At 35.1% G+C, this 22198-nt stretch overlaps 1 protein-coding gene across 7 annotated transcripts in view; it reads right to left on the bottom strand.

Annotated features, from left to right (window-relative positions):
* Window positions 1-22198, bottom strand: part of LOC150096631 (b(0,+)-type amino acid transporter 1-like) — a 347057-nt gene that overhangs the window by 158616 nt on the left and 166243 nt on the right. For all 7 annotated transcript variants that reach the window (XM_090408724.1, XM_090408727.1, XM_090408729.1 and 4 more), the window contains 2 exons: window positions 21566-21691; window positions 2097-2196 (listed from right to left, as the gene is read on the bottom strand). In XM_090408724.1, coding sequence (XP_090264850.1) covers window positions 2097-2196; window positions 21566-21691 — 226 coding nt within the window. The remainder of the gene's footprint in view (window positions 1-2096; window positions 2197-21565; window positions 21692-22198) is intronic.

Genomic DNA, 22198 nt, shown 5'->3' with positions numbered 1-22198 from the left:
TTAATTTTATCTTTATATATCTTGTATGCTTTTTATTGTTTGGGATACGTGATATATTAACAATATGTATAGCTAGTTGATCTGGGGCGATTCTTGGTTGTTCTTTAATCAAAGGAGCACTACCACCTGGTTTCCTAAGAAGGCTCAAAGCTTTATGGCTGGAATGAGTAAAGTCTATACCTTCAACTGTATTTACCCATTTTTTCCTTCGCGATATATCCAAGTTTTCTAGGAGTTCGTCTGCTGTTTTTGGGTCATTGTTTATCTGATATTCATTATAAAATATTTCACATTCTTTGCTCCAACCATGTATATAATTATGTCTAATACCTCTAGGAATACTTTTCTTGGCAGCAAGCAGGACTACACCTATAAATCGATGAAAATTACTACTTATTGGAGTATCTGGATATTTAAATTATTAAAAAATAATTTAAATAAATTATTTAAATAAATAATTTATTTAAATTATTAGAAAGATCCCATATTACTTCTCATCACTGATAATAAACAAAATCAAACTTAATCAGATTTTTCTTCTTTTGGCAACTTTCTAGACTTTCCTATCAACAAACATCTCTGTCATAAACAACCTTCAAAAAAATTAAGTATGCTCTGCTTCTCACATGTACAAATCCCAAATGATGCCAAACATAGGAATAATACTCAAACATTTGGAATTGCACCAAAAAGCTCTTTAAGAATGATTGACAGTATAAAAATGACAATCTGATCAATTGATATAAACCCTCTGTTTCTCACAGAATTACTTTCTCATAGACATTCAGTTCCTAGTCTCTTACATGAGTAGTTCTATGAACTAGAACTGGCCACCATCATTCTTCGCTCCCCCTCCCATAACTCTAAGAATACAGTTAACACAGTTAAGTGCTGGTTAACATCAATTTATTATCCTCATCTTCCATTACATTTACCTTTGTTCTTTAGAACAGCTTTCCAAGATGTGTTATGGAGTGATGAATCATGCTACACCCCTCTCATGAGAGGATCGACAGATCTGGGAGTGAATATCTCTTATCGGAGCACGTAACTCCAACTATAAAATTCAGAGGTGATTGGTCCTGTTTTTCCTGGTTTGGCCTCAGACAGCTTTGTGATGCCACAAACTCCAAGCGGTATATGAACATTCTGGACAATACAATGCTTTCAATTTTGTCGCATTTCTACAGAACATAATGCTGCTGTAATTGCATGGTCTGTGGACATGAACATTACCACACTTGACTGGCCTCCACAAAGTCCTGATCTTAACCTTACTGAACATCTGTGGGATGAACTGGAGTATTCGGTGAGGTCAATGGATATCCACTCCACAACAGTCCAGGACTTCATTATATGCTTACAGGAAGAATGGTCCAAAATTCTCATTGATTGCTACGATACGCTTGTGGAAAGTATGCCACGTAGGATTGCTGCAGTCATCGCAGCAAAAGTAGATTCTACATCTTATTAAGGTGGGCACCACGGCTGTTTGTTCCTCACACTATGGTGTCCATTGATTTCTTTCCAAGCAGAGAGAAAGTAAATTAGCAATGTTAAACTTTTTAGTATTGTTGTATTTGTGTATAAACATTCATGTAGAAAAAATGAAAAATAAGCAAAATCAAATGAATGATGAAGGAGAAAAGAAATAAGCAATGAGTGAATATATTGATATTTCAGGGTACATAGGCATTTCTAGTCTAACCTATATGCAGGTAGAGAATTTCAATGTATGCATATCAATTTTGCCACTGTCACAATTAAACTATTTTGTGCACTCTGTTTATTTTTTTCCTGCTCCATAACACTGCTACACTGTCAAACTATGTGGTTGGCATTCCTCTGGATACTCTAGTTTCCCCTTCACAAACATAAAATCAGCTCTGAACTTATTTGGTTGTAGTTATGTGTACATCAGAGATAAATATGAATTTGGGCAACTCATGCAGCCACCCTAGATGGATTTATAAAACCTGTTGGAAGGCTGATAATTAATATAACATTTGCTCATTTTACTCAATCAATTTCTAAAACCTTTCACATAACTTTATATTTAAATGATTACTAATTAAATGGTTTCAAAATATACACACCAGCCATCATAAGCCCAGAGACCAAAGTAAAAGGCAGTAGCAGTTTCGGAAAATGAGCTTGTTGTACCTTCAAATCCTGATGTAAGATGTTGATTGCTTCCTGCTCGAGGAGGAAGAGGAGAGAAAATAAAAAGGGATGAAGCTTTCAATAATACAGTGATTTCATTTAAAATGAAATAATACTTTATTACAGCAATTATTCTGTAAAGAAAATCAACTTGCTTCAGTAACTGGCCAAAATATAAAAAATTAATCCTAAATGCTATCCCATACCTAACTGAAATATAGACAGGATTATTTAACCAAAATATGCTTGATATATTTCATCACATGGATGAAACGTATCAAATCAGCTTAAACTTTGTATCCATTTCTTCAATTCACATGAAAACACAAGGAAATGAGTGAATAATATTTATTCAAAGACTATATTTCAGCCTGAAAATCATAGGTTATCATCATCAGTGGGAAACAGTTTAATACAAAGTAGAACACCACAATGGAATGATCTGAAACAGTGAGAGCTGCGTGATGTTAGAAATTACACAAAGCAAAGACATAACCGAGGAGCTATTATATTATTAATTAAAACTTTAATTATATGAAATTAAAATAAGATATTCCCATCTTTAATATTGAAAGGTAGTCAATTCTGATCCAAGGTTGGACAATGGGGTAGAGCTTCAGCACTTTCTTTAAATGTTTGAATTTATAGCAACAATATCATACTGTGGTCTGTATCTGTTCCATGTTTTGCAAAGCCCGATTTCTGGGATTTCCTGTTGATATAAGAATGGCATTTTTGTATTCCTTTTTTTCCCACTGAACATCCAGTTTGTCCAAAATACAACAGGCAACAGTCACAAGAAACTTGGTAGACACCAGGAAGAGCAAGACAGAACACATATCTTTAGAAGATAGGAACCATGATGATAGTTTGTTGAGTGGAATAAACATAGCCACTAGATTGTATTTCTTAAACCTAGAAATTGGTTCTGAGATGCCAGAAATATATGGGATAGGACTCTACATGATGTTTCCTCATTATGTGAGCTAGGAATATAGTAATCTAAAAGCCATTGTGTGGTTCAGTATGGGAAGCCATTAGGTTTCATATATTGTTTGATGCTTAAAAGTTCTTGCTATACTTGTTGCAGCTTAGAACAAATGATGTGAGCACATTAATAAAATTTTAATAATTCCAATCTTCTGAGAGCAGAGCCAACTGTTGTTGAATGTGGTGTCCAGTAAAGGTGAGCATTCAATAAATGGAAGTAATTAGTTCACCTGATAATGGGTAAAGTAGTAAGAGATTTGTGGATGCAGATTGTTTATGCTTGTTAGAAAGGCAGGTAATGTATGTTTGTTATGAAGCCAGATTGCAATTAACGTCATCTATATAAATATATTCAAAATAAAGGCTGAGGACGTATGGATGAGAGAAGGATGCTGTCTAAATGTCCAAAATAGAAGTTGGCGAGAACAGGAGAGAGAGAGAGAGAGAGAGAGAGTGGACTTCCCATGGTGGACCCTTCAACTCGCCTGTAGATTTGTTTTGAGAATAACCAGCACGAACACAAAGTTGAATAATTTCACTATATCTAGTCTTGTGAGAGCAAACTAAGTGCATCTTCTAGAGGTACGTTAGTGAAAAGTGATTCAATATTGAAACTTACCATTAAATCGTTAGGAGATATAGAAACTATTTTCACTTTATCCAAAAAATTGGTGTAATTTGTTTATGAAAGAGTGGGAATTACCAATATGAGCTTTTAATAAATATACCAGAAATTTTGCTATACAATATGTCAGAGAATCTATACAGTCAACAATTGGATGAAGAGGTAAAATGACTTCCTGAATGAATATTGAATAATTTACTTAATAGTTATGAATAATAATGAATGAATAATTTAGTTAATAGTTGTTGTAGCAATCTCCTTAAGTACTACATACACTGGTATAGGTGAATTTTTTCAAAAGGTCTTGGACTGACTGCTACGCAACAACTATTAACTAAATTGGAATGGAACTTACTAGATAAGAGACAGTGAGCAGGTTGTGTATGGGGAAGTGGTATCGCAAAAGAGAAGAGCAAAAGAGAAGATCACTAACAGTGTGCTGCAAGGGTCCGTGTTGGGAACATTATTGTTTGTTTAACTTATGTTAATAATACTGGGATAGGAGATATGCAGCCATTTCACAATTTTGAAGGAACAGACGATCAAATTTAAATCTACTGAAATGAAGAATCTTAGTTTAAAATAATTCTGTGTCTAATGTCAGTAGCATTATTAAAATATCTCTTCTGGATACTTTAATAATCCATACTTCTACAAGGAGTACTGGCAGATACATTCATCCATCTTCATAACATCATATATCACAGAAAACAGGTATTATCAAGTGTCATGTACAAAGAACTCATGAAATCTGCTCTTATCATTCCCTTCTATTGGAAGAATTAAATGAAATGAAAATCACTTTGGCTAATGGTTATAATAAAACCACTACCTAGAAAATTATCTACAGTTAACATCTTTCAGCCAGATTATAATTTGATGTAAAAAAAATTTCTATACCTATCTTAAAGGAACACGTGAACAAATAGTGGATGTGCCACCTCCAAACCAGCTCAGAAGCAGTATTCTTTTCTATCATCTACCAAGAATAAATTATCACCTCTCTCCATAACAGCCATCTCTGAAACATTCATGATGACTTTCATTTTGGACAGACTGGCCATTCTGTTAAGATCAGAATCCAAGACCATGATAACTACATTTTTAAAGTCCTCGAAATCAGTCCTTACTTACATTGCAACTGACAAAGTTTTTTTTTTTTTTAGAACCAAACTATGATTCTTCTTTCCAGCAGATTCAAATTTAATTGTTCGTTCTTGAAATGTGAAAATTGACAACACTGTCTGAATCTTAACTGCTCTGAATGCATGCCAGTTTCAAAGTTCTGGGAAGTAATTGAATTTTTGCCATGAATTATTCATATTATACATACATATATATACATACTATTCATGTACACACACATTATTGAAATTAGGATTTACTCGGGATGTATACATTTATAAAAATAATTTAACTGACTAGAACCCGAGAAAGTATAACAAAAACCTTTAATACATTACGACTAGTTTCATCGGTGCTCCGACTTCTTCAGGTGAGAAATAAAAAACAAGCATATAAAAATAACAAGGTAAAAAACATGGACTTTCCAGCTTAATAAAAAGCAGAATAGTAACAGTCATCTTTGAATAGGTGACAACGTGCTACCGTTGGCATGAGTTGAATGTGTGCGACAGCTAATTTTAGAGCGCCAGTACTGGATTACTGCGCTATGGGAATCAGGCAAATTGTAGCTTAGATTGTTGTTCAAATGTGAAGGGTCAAGAACTATTTCTTTTGATTCCATGATTCTTCTTTCGAATTCATCCTTGCATATATATAAATTAGTAGTGCGTTCCCTGTCAACTTGATGTGGCTGTTCTTCAAGGTTAGAGTTTGCCGAGAAGAGAACATGACTGGAAAGGGCGCTCGCTCGTGTTCTACTGTAAGAAATGTCACGTCTATGTTCCTCAAGACGAAGTGAAACAGATTTATCTGTCTGGCCAAAATAAGGTCGACCACAGTCGCACAAAACTTTATAAACACCAGGAAAATGCATTGGTTGTGTTTTGGTTGACTCAGAAAAGAACGAAGTTTTGGCAGAGTAGTATAGATGGTCTTTATGTTGAATTTCTTCAAAATCTTAGCTAGTTTTGGGGTAAGAGAGCTGATAAATGGTAACTGTATATGAGTGATAGGATTGGAATCATCTTCTTGTCGAGGATGTTGGCGTGGTCTCGAACGTTTAGTGATGTTACGAGACGAATATCCATTATTTAAGAACGTGTTTTTCAGGAAGTTAAGCTCTGTTTTTAGGTCTTCTTCTGTGGAAGTGAGACATCTTGCTCGATGGGCGAGGGTGGAGATGATGCCCAGTTTCTGAGGTGGGAAGTGATGAAAAGAACCATATAAATATCTATCAGTGTGGGTGGTTTTTCGAAAAATTGAAAATTTAAGACAGTCAAATAATCTGTTGATCTTCAAATCCAAGAAGGGGAGAATGCCGTTAATCTCTAGTTCTAAAGTGAATTTAATGTTCTGATGTTGGTTATTTAAATGGTTTAGAAAGTTTTGCAGTTCCTCTAAACTATGTCCCCAGATAAGGAAGACGTCAACAATGTAGCGTAACCACAGTTTAGCTGAGGAAATAGCTTTCTCTTCAAAATCTTCTAGAAAAATGTTAGCTAAGACTGGGGATAGAGGGCTGCCCATAGCTAAACCGCTAGTCTGTTTGTATATTTTATCTTCGTAGCAGAAATAGCGGGAATTGATGCAGTGAGTTAGAAGAACAAACATTTTTTTTTAGAAACCTTGTCCTTAAGAAGAGTCAGAACTTCATCTGTAGGTACATTCGTAAATAGAAATACGATGTCAAAACTCACCATTCTGTCAGAGTCTAAAAGATTCTAATTTTTTATTTTTGAGATGAAATCTTCAGAGTTTTTGATGAAGGAGGAGGATTTGCCAACTAAATGTTTTAAAGAAGCTGCAAAGATCCATAGGGCTGACACTCCTTTAAGACCTATTGTAGAAGGGATTGACTCACCTACATACAATCTGTCTAAATATCTTGCAGCTTCTTTCAAACATTTAGTTGGCAATTCCTCCTCCTCCATCAAAAACTCTGAAGATTTCATCTCAAAAATAAAAAATTTGAATCTTTTAGACTCTGACAGAATGGCGAGTTTTGACATCGTATCTCTGTTTATGAATGTACCTACAGATGAAGTTCCGACTCTTCTTAAGGACAAGGTTTCTAAAATAATGTTTGCTCTTCTAACTCACTGCATCAATTCCGGCTGTTTCTGCTATGAAGATAAAATATACAAACAAACTAGCGGTTTAGCTATGGGCAGCCCTCTATCCCAGTCTTAGCTAACATTTTTCTAGAAGATTTTGAAGAGAAAGCTATTTCCTCAGCTACTTTGAAACCTAAACTGTGGTTACGCTACATTGATGACGTCTTCCTTATCTGGGGACATAGTTTAGAGGAACTGCAAAACTTTCTAAACCATTTAAATAACCAACATCATAACATTAAATTCACTTTAGAACCAGAGATTAACGGCATTCTCCCCTTCTTGGATCTGAAGATCAACAGATTACCGGACTGTCTTAAATTTTCAATTTTTCGAAAAACCACCCACACTGATAGATATTTACATGGTTCTTCTCATCACTTCCCACCTCAGAAACTGGGCATCATCTCCACCCTCGCCCATCGAGCAAGATGTCTCACTTCCACAGAAGAAGACCTTCAAACAGAGCTTAACTTCCTGAAAAACACGTTCTTAAATAATGGATATTCGTCTCGTAACATCACTAAACGTTTGAGACCACGCCAACATCCTCGACAAGAAGATGATTCCAACCCTATCACTCATATACAGTTACCATTTATCAGCTCTCTTACCCCAAAACTAGCTAAGATTTTGAAGAAATTCAATATAAAGACCGTCTATACTACTCTGCCAAAACTTCGTTCTTTTCTGAGTCAACCAAAACACAACCAATGCATTTTCCTGGTGTTTATAAAGTTTTGTGCGACTGTGGTCGACCTTATTTTGGCCAGACAGATAAATCTGTTTCACTTCGTCTTGAGGAACATAGACGTGACATTTCTTACAGTAGAACACGAGCGAGCGCCCTTTCCAGTCATGTTCTCTTCTCGGCAAACTCTAACCTTGAAGAACAGCCACATCAAGTTGACAGGGAACGCACTACTAATTTATATATATGCAAGGATGAATTCGAAAGAAGAATCATCGAATCAAAAGAAATAGTTCTTGACCCTTCACATTTGAACAACAATCTAAGCTACAATTTGCCCGATTCCCATAGCGCAATAATCTAGTACTGGCGCTCTAAAATTAGCTGTTGCTCACATTCAACTCATGCCCACGGTAGCACGCAGTCACCTATTCAAAGATGACTGTTACTATTCTGCTTTTTATTAGCTGGAAAGTCCATGTTTTTTACCTTGTTATTTTTATATGCTTGTTTTTTTATTTCTCACCTGAAGAAGTCGGAGCACCGATGAAACTAGTCGTGATGTATTAAAGGTTTTTGTTATACTATCTCGGGTTCTAGTCAGTTAAATTTATTTTTATATACATATATACTATTCATGTGTGTGTGTGTGTTATTTTTTTTTTTTCTGTAATTCAAGATTAAGTATCTATTTAGTTACTTAAAAATCTAATAGCAATTTCTCCTGTTAACTCAGTTGTGACTCAGACAAGCTAGGAAGCACATGCTACATGACACATATCTTGTGATTCATGTTTTGAATGGAGTTAAATGATCTTCTCTTCTCTACCTAATGATATAACACTGGATGAAATATTTTTTTTATTATTATGTCTCCACAGAATCATAATTTATCTCAAAGGATCAATGCTAGTCAAAACAAAGTATCATACCATCAGTGGTGGCCCGTGAAGCTTTAAGTGGGGGTGCTGCCTACACAAAATAATTTTTTTTAAAATTTTTTTTTCCCTAAATAGTAACCAATTTATTTATTAATAAATTGGTTACTATTTAGGAAAAAAAAAATTAAAAAAAAATTATTTTGTGTAGGCAGCATCCCCCCCCCTTAAAGCTTCACAGGCCACCACTGCATATCATTCAAACTCTTCCACCATTTGCACTCACTTTCCACCCTCTCAGGTAATGCATTCCATACGCTTACAGAAACCTTCTGTACGAGCATGGAAAGCAAAAATTTACTACTTACTCTTTTATTCACTACTTCCTTTTGCAAGTTCACATATGACACACAGTCTTTGTTCCCTCCTCTTGTTCTACCAGATGAAAAATCTCCCTAGAATTAATCCAATAACCCTTCAACAGCTTAAAAAATCAGTCATATCCCCAGGGACGAATACTTGTCTTGAAATTCACACTTGCTCTTGTTATCATTCAGGGAGTGAGAGGTGTGATTGAAGTGTGATTAGCAGAATAACAAATTACTGACCATATACTATATACAGGTAATCCTCATATAATGGGGTACTTAAACAACAAGGTTTCGATATAACACAGTCTACAAATTGTAGTAGCCCTTGTTGAACACAGTACTTATACAACATGGTTTCAATATAAGACTCTCTACAAACTGAACTGTAGTAACCCTTTATCTTTTCATACATTTTTCAACATGCAACTTAAAAATCAAATTTTATCTTCATTAAATTTGTGTCTGCCCATATCGCACATGTAATTATAAGTAGCGAATTTATATTAGGAGAAAATACCCCTTAGAACGCACGTACGTCAATTGTTTACCGTATAAAATATTTATTGTCGAAATTGTCTTCGTTTTCTGCCAGGAAAGCACATTAAAAATCATAGGTGTGTTAATCTCAAGCTGAGCACTTTATTTTTTGGTGAGTTACATACAATATGTAATGCTTTAAAAAAAAAAAAAATATATATATATATATTTTTATAGTAATGGCCATTTAGAGTGCTTTTGCGATATGGAAATTAGTGAATTAATTGATGGAGAAATAGATTTAAATGAGGAGGAACTGGTACAATTAATAGATGACATCGAACCAAATGGCAGGGAAAGTTCTGCTAAAGATTCTGATTGTGAAGAATTCGTTAAAGAATTCAGTTTAAAGAAATCAGAAGGATTGGACATGGCAAAAAAAAAAAGTTATTTTATGGATAATGATCTCCCAATGGAGTGCTCCGGAAAATTCACGAGACAATTGGATTTGTTTAGCTCCATATTATGAACTTAATAAAAAAAAATTGCAGCATAGTGTTAAAGCAAGATCTTATTACTGACTTCTTGATAACTAAATCAACCGAAGTATGCAATGAGAATTATACAAATGATGTCCAAGAGATTTCAAGTGATGATGACATCCGGCCTTGTAAATAAAGTACATCTACGAAATGTTAGTTTTGAAGAGAGTGATGATGATTAAAATATACACTTTATTTTATTTTGCCTAAAACATTCATGTATTATGTTCAATGAAGTTTACGTACAATTTATAATTTTATACTATGTATTTGTTTCATAGTTTTTGTTTTCTTAACTATGTGAATTACCTGAATTAAATAAAAATATATTTTTTTTTTGTTAGGTATATGATTGTTTATATCATCTTAAAAAAAAAAAAGAAAAAAAAAACGATTTTGGAACCTAACCCTACTTTTTCTATGTGATCTGACTCTCACATAACGCGATTTATATAACATGGCATCATTTTTGTGAAACCTAACATCTGCGTTATGTGAGGGTTACCTGTATTTAGAAATTTATGTACATTTAATTATACAAATACAACTTTTATTTTACAAACGATATTCTATATTTTTCAATTTAGCTACTTGAATACAAATTCTACCCTAAGGTTCTTCTTTATGAACTGGTCAATAATATCATTAAAAAAATTGGTTGTAACTTAATTTTCCCAAGCAACACACATACTTGTAAAGGCTGGCTGAAGCTCACTGGCTAGAGCTACGTTGACTGCATATGGCAGTGTGTTTAAGACAATGTGAAGGGAGTGGAAATGGTTATGTGCACGCATGAAATCACAGTACCGCAGCAAGGACTTGGAAGCGCCTACAACCAAGCAAGCCAAGGTATCTTTGACTAGACGAGCAAGCATCGGCCTTTGATACACAACGCAAAGCTGAATTATTGCCGCAAAAGCTTATGACGTCTTCTGTCAACAAAAATAACAGCCTAAATGGAATGCTTATAAATGCATGCATTTATTAACAAATATATATTACTTCTTTCTCAATTAATGAGCTTGCGCAGCAAGCATGGAGAATTTTCCACTGCATATCCCCCCCCCCCTCACTTTGTCATATATCCATCAAACTCTGCAGTCTGCATGCCCTCAGTCTATTCTCATAATCAACATTGTCCAGTCCTAATATCATTTTTGTTATCAGTCTTCTATACCCTCTCCAAGGTTACTTCACCCACTTCAAATCCTTTGATCAGACGTAATCTGATCAAAGCTTTGTACAATAGGATCTACGCCCTTTTACCTCTTATGCTCAATGTACTCAATATTGCAACAATTATCTGATTATGTCTCCACAAACTTTGCATGTCCATTCAACTTCAAATTTCTCTCTACAATCACCCCAAGGTCCCTTGCTTCCTCGACTTTTTCCAGTATACTTCCACCAACTGGGTATGAAGGATCCTATCTGTTGATTCTAAATTTCAAAACAATACATTTAGTTGCATTAACCTGGCATACACATTGATCTGTCCAGCTTTCCAGGTTATTCAACTCCTCTTGAAGAGTCAAAACATCAGCGCTATTACTAATAACCAATGCTTTTTTCTGGTAGTATGCAACGGTATAACAGTACCGGCATCTTTTTTCTTAAGTTTTTGCGATTTATTGACAGCAGAATGTATTATAAATATTCCGGTAGATGGTACTGTGTTCACGAACTGAATTTTAAGTTTTGATTACTCATAAGTTGGTACCCTGCTTTCTTGTTTCATAGATTGGTATGCAACCAGAAACAGGAAGTTGTGTTCATTTCCTATTGCTTCCAATATCAGTTTATCAGTTCTATATTCACTATGCAACAGGCAGGTGTTCAAGTGAGTTTTGAATTAATCTAAGTTAAATCAGTGCAATCATTGTTCAAAATGAGTAAAATAAGTAATTACTTTATGCCAATGAATATAAAAAGGAAGGCTGAAGAAGCAGAAATTGTTGAATCTACTTGTGATTCTACTCTAAAACAGAAAATTAGCACTGAAAATACACTTGGTGAAGAGTATCAGAAATCCAAGACTGAAGATCGACGTGGTCAAAAGAAAGTAGATTCTGATAATGATTGGCCCACCTGAATGTTGTACACTTTGGCAGAAAAATGGCTTCTGCGAGAGAAACGAATGGCTGTATGTGTAGAAGAAAATGTTGGGCTGTGTCGTGATGTCGGAATTCTTGTTGTTGATAAACAGATGGGAAAGAAAATTTCAGCGGATTGGGCAAATGGTAAAATCAGTCATTTTGGAGAATCTCACAAACAACAGTTAATGCCATTAAGAAAAAAAGATTTACGATCATAAGGGGAGTGCAGTGCACAAAGCATGCCAACAAAGCGAGACGATGAGGGTATATCGGAGGATATGTTAAAAGTGTGGAAGTTGCTGTAATAACATCTTCATGGTGAGTACTGGCACCTTTTTTTCCAGAAAAAAATCTCTACTAATAACCCTCCCAAACTTAACATCATCTGCAAATAATTGTATACTTTCGTGTAATCCAAGACAATATCATTGATGTAAAAACTGAATAGTAATAATCCTAGTACTAAATCCTGTGGAACTCCACTAGTAACCTCCCCACTTCCTGATACTGCTTTCTCATATACATCATATTTATCAGAAACTCAGTTACCAATCTGACTTTATTAACCTGTATCCAAACCTGGATAAAAACTTGTCCAGTGGCATACTGTCAAATGCCTTTGAAATCTGAAAAATGACAGTGTATGCCTTACCTTCATCTACTGATCTTGTTACTCTATTGTAAAAGGTAACCAGATTACTAAAACAAGAGCACCCCTTAACAATTCCATGCTGGCATGCATAAATAATATTACTCTCATCAGTCCAATTCTGTATACAAAATCTTAACTACAGATCAAATACAAATAAGCATATAATTTGATACCTCCATTCTCCGACCACCTTTATGCAATAGCATTATCTTACCCTCTTTCTACTCTCCAGGGATTAGATAAAATGTTGTGCGTTTTAAGGGAATGTGCTAAGGGAATGCCAATACGTTAACTTACTGACATTTAGCATACTTGGCATTCGGAATACATCCTCTTCTTTCACTTCTAACACTTCACCACTCCTTATCCCTCTAGGAATAGTCTGTTGTAGGATAGAACATTAATAGTGATCATTAAACAGCTTAACTATGCTAACTGCACTGGTCACTGAAGTCTCATCCAGCCAGGTAATCTGGATGCAATCATTTTTCTTCCTACTTGCCACATAAAAAAAAAAAAAACTCCTTGGGATTCCCCATAGATTGCTGTGCCAGCCTCCTCTCATATTCTAATTTTTTTCTCTCCTTAAAATAATAGTCATAGTAGAAATATTTTAAATAATGGTTCCCACACATAAGAGAAAATTAGGATTTATTATATGGCCACATTTTAAATATAGCACACAGATTTGGTCACCTGTGTTTTTTGAGATCAGGAGGATTCAGAAAACAGTGACCAAGCTGGTGACAGGTCTGTGGAATGCCCCTCATGAGAATTAATTGAGGGTGTGTGGGTTGCAGAATTTGGTATATAGGTGGAAGAAAAGGGACATGATAGAAAGCTATAAGTTGTTAAAGGGATTGTATTGACACAAAAATGTTTTGATACATGAGTAGCAGGATGAGAACAAGCAGTCACCTCTGGAAATTGTGTATGTGTGTGGTTAGCAAGGATATGTGGACTAGGTTCTTTGCTTGGAGAGTGAATGGAATGGATTGCCAGAAGAAGTTATGAGTGCCTTAACAGTGAACAAGTTTAAGGAGGTATGGTACTGGATTATGTGAATAATGGTTAGTGTGGTTCTCTTGCGATGTCTTTTGACTCCATGGAGATACCTATATAATAATAATGCTGTTGTCTATGGAATATTATTATTCCTATTCACTCACTACTAATTCATCCTTTGATTTCTGTCTTGGAGCATCCTTTATGCAACAATCTAACTATTTTTTCTTACCAGAACAGTTTTTTACCACAGCTCAGACTTAAACGACTTTGCCAAAAGCAATACCAATTCCCTTGATCATTTTCTTAATACACTCACTGATATACCATCTGCTCCCATGGTCATATTTGCACTATAATTCTGCAATATCTCTGTTTCTTCTACCTCTTTTCTCACAGCTTTGATAGGATGATACACCCTAGCAAAGTGATCACTCAGTAACTCAAGATATCCGATTCTATAATCTCTGCTCTCAGCACTTATCCTTTCATAGTTATACTTCCAGTTATTGTTGTTCTTTTGTGTGGCAAATAATTGAGAGGAGACCTCCACATAGCCTTTAAAGGAATGCAGAGAACCGACCAGGGCTTCTGACCTAATGTCCAATCCTCACTTTCTCATGGTGCACCCTGTTGGGTATCCACCTGGATACTGAACAAACGAGGATGGGCTGGCAATTTGGGACTTAGCCGACCAAATTGTATTCATATCGGCTTAAACCAAAATAAAAAATGATGGTACAACATGACAAAATTTCATGTCAGCTGGGGTGTCACCTGGTTAAACAAGGCCCCCCCCATTGTTCTTGGCAGGGAACCAGGGTGAACAGCGAAAAGTCAGCTACTGGAACAAATCTGAAAACACACCTCAACTCAATCACCAGAGTTACAGATCGGTACTATCAACATAAGAAGCCTGAATGGCAAAGAAATGGAGCTAGCTGAGGAATTGGATAAGTACCAGATTGACATAATAGGGGTGACTGAAACAAAAAAGGCAAAAACTGGTGAGATATTTCTGAATAATAAACACAACATGTTATATTCAGGCAATGACAATCAAGGAAAAAAAGGATTAGCCATAGTATTCAACACTAAATACGAGGCTAATCTTCTTGAATGGCAGGCAGTTTCAAGTAGAGTGAGGTGGGGAAATATCTGAATGGGGAACTGGACAATGAGACTTATTTGTGCCTATGGTCCCACAGAAGGTTCTACTAAGGTAGAAGTGGAATAATTTTTTTGAGGCTTTAGAGAAAGCAACTGACACAATGAAAAAGAAAAAGTTGGTCCTTGTTGGGGATCTAAATAGCAGAGTAGGAAATAATTGTCAGACATACAAAAATATTTTGGGAAAATTTGGAGAAAAGAGCAAAGCTAATAATAATGGCAAATACCTGTTGGATTTCTGCTCAGGACATGGATTTGTTATTACTAACACCATGTACCAACATAAAAATGTGAACAAATTCACATGGAGAGAAGAGGCAAGGAATAAGAAAAGTTTCATTGACTATGTTATTGTTGATAGTGATGTTTTCTTCCTGTTGCAGGACACCAGAGTGCAGGATTTGAAATTGGAAGCGATCACTATTTAGTCTTGAGCAGGATAAAATTGAATTTCATATTGGAAAGAATAACGTGTAAGAAAGTTTTAAAGCGAATAAAAGTTGAGCAGCTCTCAGATGTGAACTGTAGACTAAAATACACAAAGATTATTGGTCGATTGGTAGAGCCTCTGCTACTAATGGCTCAGTTAAGTAAGTTTGAGCGCGGTTAGTAGTTGGAAGGGAGCCAATCGTTCGATGCTGTCGGCACACTCTCCCTCGATGAGTCTTTGGACTCCCTGGAGGTGTCCAAATAATAATAATAATAATAATAATAATAATTATTGAAGAAAAAATGAAAGTATTTGAGAACAGGAACCAAACCTTGGAGATTCAGTGACAAGCCTTGAAGAATACCCTGATTGATTCAGCCAGAGAGGCATGTGGTAAGGTTGTCTGCAAGGATAGAAAAATCAGAACTCCATGGTGGACACAGGAAGTTAAAGAGGCAGTGAAGGAAAAGAAGAAAGCATATCAAAAGTTTCTGGGAAATAAGTCAGCTTTTGCTCTTAGAGAATACAGAGACAAATGTAAGAAAGCAAAACACTGTGTAAAACTAGCTCAAAAGTCATGGGAAGACTTTGGCAAGAACATAGAAAATAAATATCAAGAAGGTGGCAAGATATTCTGGAGGTTGTTGAAGAAGCCCAGAAATGGAGAAGAGTCTGCAAAAGGAATTAGAGATGATAAAGATGACATGAAAGAAAAAGATATCCTTGAAGAAAAAGATATCCTTTAAGTATGGAGTAATTACTTTGAAAAACTGCTAAATGAAACAAGCAGTGATGGCACAGTGGTAAAAAACACTCACCAGGAATATAGTCAGGAATACATATCCCTATTTGAAGTAGAAAAAACCATCAAAGGCTTGAAATGTGGAAAGGCAGCAGGAGTAGATAATATTCAACCAGAAAGCTGAAGTATGGTGGTATAAAAGTCTTACAATGACTGCACTGCAGAGTTCAGAAGGCTTGGACAGAGAAACGAATTCCCGATGATTGGAGCAGAGCTCTCACAGCACCCATATATAAAAAAGGGAAATAAAACGAATGTTAGAATTACAGAGGTATTTCCCTACTGAGTGTTCCTGATAAGATTTATGCAAGTATACTTGAGAAACGGTTGAGAAAAATTGTGGGAGAAAAGCTTGGTGAAGAGCAAGCTGGATTCAGGTCAAATAGATGCTGTCAGGATCAGATCTTCACTTTATGACAAATAGTCGAGAAAGCAAGGGAATATAACAAAGATCCGTATTTAAGTTTAGTCGATTTGAAAAAGGCATATGACAAGGTGCCAAGAGAGAAGCTATTCAATACGCTACAGTTATATGGTGTCAATGGGGCATTATATCAAGCAATACTTGGTCTTTATTTGAGTTGTAAGTCAGCAGTTAGAATTAAAGGAAGTACAGGAACATGGTTTAATGTTAAATCTGGTGTGAGACAAGGATGTACATTCTCCCCCTCTGTGATTCATTATCTATATGGATCACATTATGAAGGAAAGTGGTATTAAACCCGATATCAAAATTGGAGATGTTAATGTCAGCTCTTTGCTTTATGCGGATGATGTTATACTTCTAAATAAATCCGCTACAAGTCTGCAAGATTCTCTGACCAAATTGAATAGCTGTTGTAATAGATATGGTATGAAGGTCAGCAATAAAAAGACAAAGATAATGAAAATAGGCAGAATCATTGAAAATGTCAACTGTGTTGTGAATGGAGAACCTGTGGAAGAAGTAAAACATTTCAGCTACTTAGGCACGATTTTTACTGAAGATGGTAAATTAAATATAGAAATAGACAACAGAATCAGCAAAGCTGGTACAGTGGGAAGTCAATTGAATAAATTCATATGGAATAAGAGAGAAATTAGTCGGAACACTAAATTAGCTGTATACAAGACAGTGTTCAAACCAGTTTTAACTTATGGATCTGAGAGCTGGGTCAGAAGTAAAACACTTGACCAAAGACTAGAGACTGCAGATATGAGAGTCCTGAGAAAGATTCGAGACATGAACAGATGGCATCTATGGAAATATCATATTAAAAACAAGGATATTAGGAAAGAACTTGACATTGTCAGCATCCAGGAATGCATTAGTATTACTAATCTCAGGTGGTATGGTCACTTAAACAGAATGGGAGAGGAAAGATTAGCAAAACAAGTGTTCTCTACCAGGTTGGCAGAGAAAGCTTGTTCTCTGGAAAATGACCCAGAGGAAGACAAAGATATAGGTGGATTTATATGGTACAAAGTGCCTTAGATGATAGAAATATAAGATCTGATAATGTTGGAATCTTGACAAGTAACAGACTGATTTGGAGTAAAATTGTAGATAGGAAGTTAGTAATGATGTAAATTTTTCATGTAGTACTATCATATCTTGTACACCCCTTGAGGGTACATGAAAGGAATTTGACGATGATGATGAACAACAACAATTTGGGATTTCCTTTAGCCTGTTCAGCTAATTTCCTCTCAATCTGAATTTGCTATCATCATCATGCTAGTCACTCTCTTTTGCCTGTACTCATCAACTTGCTGATCACAGTTCTCCTTTTATCCCCACTAGAAAATTTTGTTTAAGTTCCTGCTTAACGATGCTACTCATCCATTTAACTTCTAACTCATTTATTCTCCTGACCCTGGTTATGCATTCTGATACTATTCAAGTACCCCTCTCCACCTATGACGATCTCTCATACACTGTTAAAATCTTTCACTCGCAGGCTATTATGTTCTGGCACATGTTCAAGCTGCCTCCACATCATAATTATCATAATCATCAAAATGTGTTCCTGTAAACCCTGACTTAACTGAAAATTCCACATTTCACAACCTATAAGGTCAACCCTGTTCATAACTAAGATAGTCACATTGCCTATCTTGGTTACAGACAAATCCTGATGTTATTATTACCAAATTGTAAATGTTGCAACTTTTCATTACGAAAATCTAACCTTTTACACCTTTTTATTAACCACATTGATAACACTGGCCAACAAAAAAAATTTTTTTTTCTGCTGATTATGATCTGACACTTGTTTTTTACTAATTTGGGTGCGCTGATTTCAAATACCAAACCCATTTTTCTCTATCACATCAGATTTTTCCTCTGTGGCATTTTCTTTTTGCTAATTTGTAAGTTTGATAGTTTTAAGGAGGCAGTACTATTTAGAGGATCAAAAAAATCGTTTTTTTAATATTATTTTCTGAAAGTATGTACTTTTAAAAATCTGTTCCTAACTTTTTATCAAAAAATTTGAAAATTCCCAAAGGTATAGACTATTATTCAAAGCAGTGCGCAGATCAGAATCTGAGCGCTCACCACTCTCGCTTGTTAGTAAACGAATAAATGCGTAAGAACCTGCAACGGCACGTACTGGTGCTTTGAATGCGACATAGGCTGATAACTGACCTAATATATTTAGGTGATGAAAAGTGGGCGATGACAACTGCCTAAAACAAATGAATGCTATATGCATCATAGCAGACAAAGAACGATCGAAATCAGTCAATCGATCATGAAAGTATGATGAGCACTTATAACATTTCAATGAAGTCTCTGTTTTTTTTTTGTCTTGTTAATTGCATGTTAGTCGGCAGTGAAGAAAATACATCATTTCTACTACTCGAAATTGTGTCAATAGTTTGGATTCCTTCTGCTACATTTGTGGCAGCTTTACTGTTCCCAGTCAAAGGACAAATATCACTGATTTTGTTAAGAAAGTGTACTTTGCATACTTTGACGCAAAAATTGCAGATCAGGACAAGTCATGGGCTCCAAATAAAGTGTGTAAGTAATGTGCAGAAAATTTATGACGGTGGAGCAAGGGAAAAGCCAAAAATTAGCTTTTGGCATTCCAATGATTTGGCGTGAACCGAAAAATCACATAGATGATTGCTATTTTTGTTTAGTTCAGACTTCTGGTTATAATAAGAAGAATAAGAAAAAAATTGTGTATCCAAATCTCGACTCAGCAATTCGGCCAGTTGCTCATTCCAATGAAATAGATGCGGCAATTTATAAAAGGACTTCCTTTACTTGAGAACGAGCATGATCGTGATATGCTAGATGTTCTTGAGGAGCAAGGCCCGGATGTTGATTTAGACAATGAAAATTTAATTTCTAGTTCTGGACCGCAACGTTTTACTCAAGCGGAATTGAATGACTTAGTAAGAGATTTGGGCCTATCAAAGGAATAATCAGAATTGTTAGCTTCAAGATTAAATGAAAAAACTTACTGGAGCAAGATACGAAGATAACTTTTTATCGTAGCAGGGAAAATAATCTTGTACAATATTTTAAACACGAGTGTGGGTTTGTTTACTGTAACAATGTGTCAGGTTTACTAACTGAAATGAGTGTTGTACAATATCATCCAAATGAGTGGCATTTATTTATCGACAGTTCAAGCAGAAGTCTCAAGTGTGTCTTACTACACAATGGGAATGTATATGGCTCAATTCCTATTGGCTATTCAGTCCACTTAAAGGAAACATATGAGGACATTAAAAAGGTTCTGAAGTTATTAAAATATACAGACCATAACTGGATCATCTGTGTGGATCTTAAAATGGTGAACTTTTTACTTGGCTTTCAAAGAGGATATACAAAGTTTCCGTGTTTTCTATGCTTCTGGGATAATCGAGCTAGAAACCAACACTGGAGTCAGAAACATTGGCCTCTTAGAATATCCTTAAATGTTGGAGAACAGAATGTTATAAATCAACCTTTAATCGACAGAGAAAAAATCATTTTTCCACCTCTACACATCAAACTAGGTCTTATGAAGCAGTATGTTAAAACTTTAGATTTACAAGGTGACTGTTTCCAATACATATGTGAAAAATTTCCATGACTTAGTTATGAAAAAATTAAAGCCAGTGTATTTGATGGACCGCAAATTAGAACTTTAATGAGAGACCCAAATTTCATCAACTCTATGAACGAAATTGAGAAAGAGGCCTGGACTTCATTTACAATGGTTGCGAATAATTTTCTTGGAAACAAAAAAGCGTGCAATTACAAAGATCTAGTGGAAACAATGCTTGAAAATTCCCAGCACCTAGGTTGCAACATGAGTATAAAGCTTCATTTCCTATACAGTCATCTTGATAGATTTCCCGAGAATTTAGGTGCTGTAAGCAATGAACAAGGAGAAAGATTTCATCAAGACTTAAAAACTATGGAAGATGGGTACCAAGGAAGATGGGATTCTCACATGATGGCCAACTACTGTTGGAGTATTCAAAGGGATTGCCAAAACAGAACACACAGCAGAAATTGCTACAAACAAAAATTTATTCCCCAAAACCCATGTGCAAGTAAAATTGTTATTTTTTTTTTTATAAGTATTCTTGTAATTTTTAATGAATATTGTTAAGTAGTTATGTATCTAATTATCGGCCTCTCTCGCATTCAAAGCGCCAGTATGTGCTGTTGCAGGTTCTTACGCATTTATTCATTTACTAACAAGCGAGAGCGGTGAGCGCTCAGATTCTGATCGGGGCACCGCTTTGAATAATAGGCTATATCTTCGGGAATTTTTCAAATTTCTTGATAAAAAGTTAGGAACAGATTTTTAGAAGTACATACTTTCAGAAAATAATATTAAAAAATCGATTTTTTTGATCCTCTAAATAGTACTGACTCCTTAAAACTATCAAAAACTTACAAATTAGCAAAAAGAAAATGCCATAGAGAAAAAACCTGACATGATAGAGAAAAATGGGTTTGATATTTGAAATCAGCGCACCCAAATTAGTAAAAAACAAGTCTCATATAAAAGTCAGCAAAAATTGTGTTGGACTGTGTAATAATTGAAGCATTATCATTGCATAAAAAAACTACATCCACCTGTGAAGGAGATTATGATACCTCTGACAAAATGCAGATGGCTGTGGAGATGCATCTTATTTTCAGTAAAGAATTGTAATATGAAAGGATTTTTGCATTCTTGTGAGAAAAGTAATGATATAATCAGGTCATTTGGGATTTGCTTTATAAGGAAATTACTGACCTTAACATTCACCCTCCACTAAAGCTCAAAACTAAATATCCTCTGAAACCAAAGATATTTAAAATTTTCAAAATTATACTATGTATATTGTTGTCCTCTTAAATTCCAGTAATCAAGGTGTAATATCTTAGTTCAATTAATTATAACTGTATTCTTTTGTTATAATAAAATTTTGAAACTCATGAAATTAAATACCATACCTTGAGAAAGCCTTACTATTCCCACACCTACTATAATAGCAATTGCAAGTAACTTAGCAACAGTAAAAATATTCTGGATACACGTGGTTAGCTTTACACTGTAACAATTGATGAAGGTAATGGCACCTAAAAACAAACATGAAAAATCAAATGACTGGAGTGAATAATAAAATTCATACAGTAAAATATAAAAGCAACTACAAAAAGAGAGAGAGAGAAAACAAGAAATTTAAATGTAATCCATGAATGGAATATACAGAGCTCTCAAGAACATTGTTTACTGTGCATACGAGACTCTGTATAGGATTTATCAACTTATCTGGTCCCAAGGTCTAATGCACTGCTCGACAATCTTATTAAAAGTTGCTCCCTATTTAGTTGACTACTATAGACTATTCATCTGTAATTTTTCCACTTAATTTAGAACACACACACAAATTATTCAGATAGTTACTAGTATGGTTTACTGGTTTTATACTCGCATCTTCATGTGACAAATAGGTAGTCACAGTAACAAGCACTAACAACTAGTTATTAGGGAGAACAATTTTAAAATGTAATGGACAAACACTTTATTAGTATACAGGTGATATTTGCCTAGTTGGAGAAAATGCTGAAAACATCAGAATAACA

This window comes from Typopeltis vanoorti, chromosome 18, assembly GCF_054136105.1.
Source record: "Typopeltis vanoorti isolate ZY-2024b chromosome 18, IOZ_Tvanoo_1.0, whole genome shotgun sequence".
NCBI lineage: Eukaryota > Metazoa > Arthropoda > Arachnida > Uropygi > Thelyphonidae > Typopeltis > Typopeltis vanoorti.
Note: the sequence above shows the minus strand (reverse complement) of the source record. Positions and strands in the feature narration are given on the sequence as shown.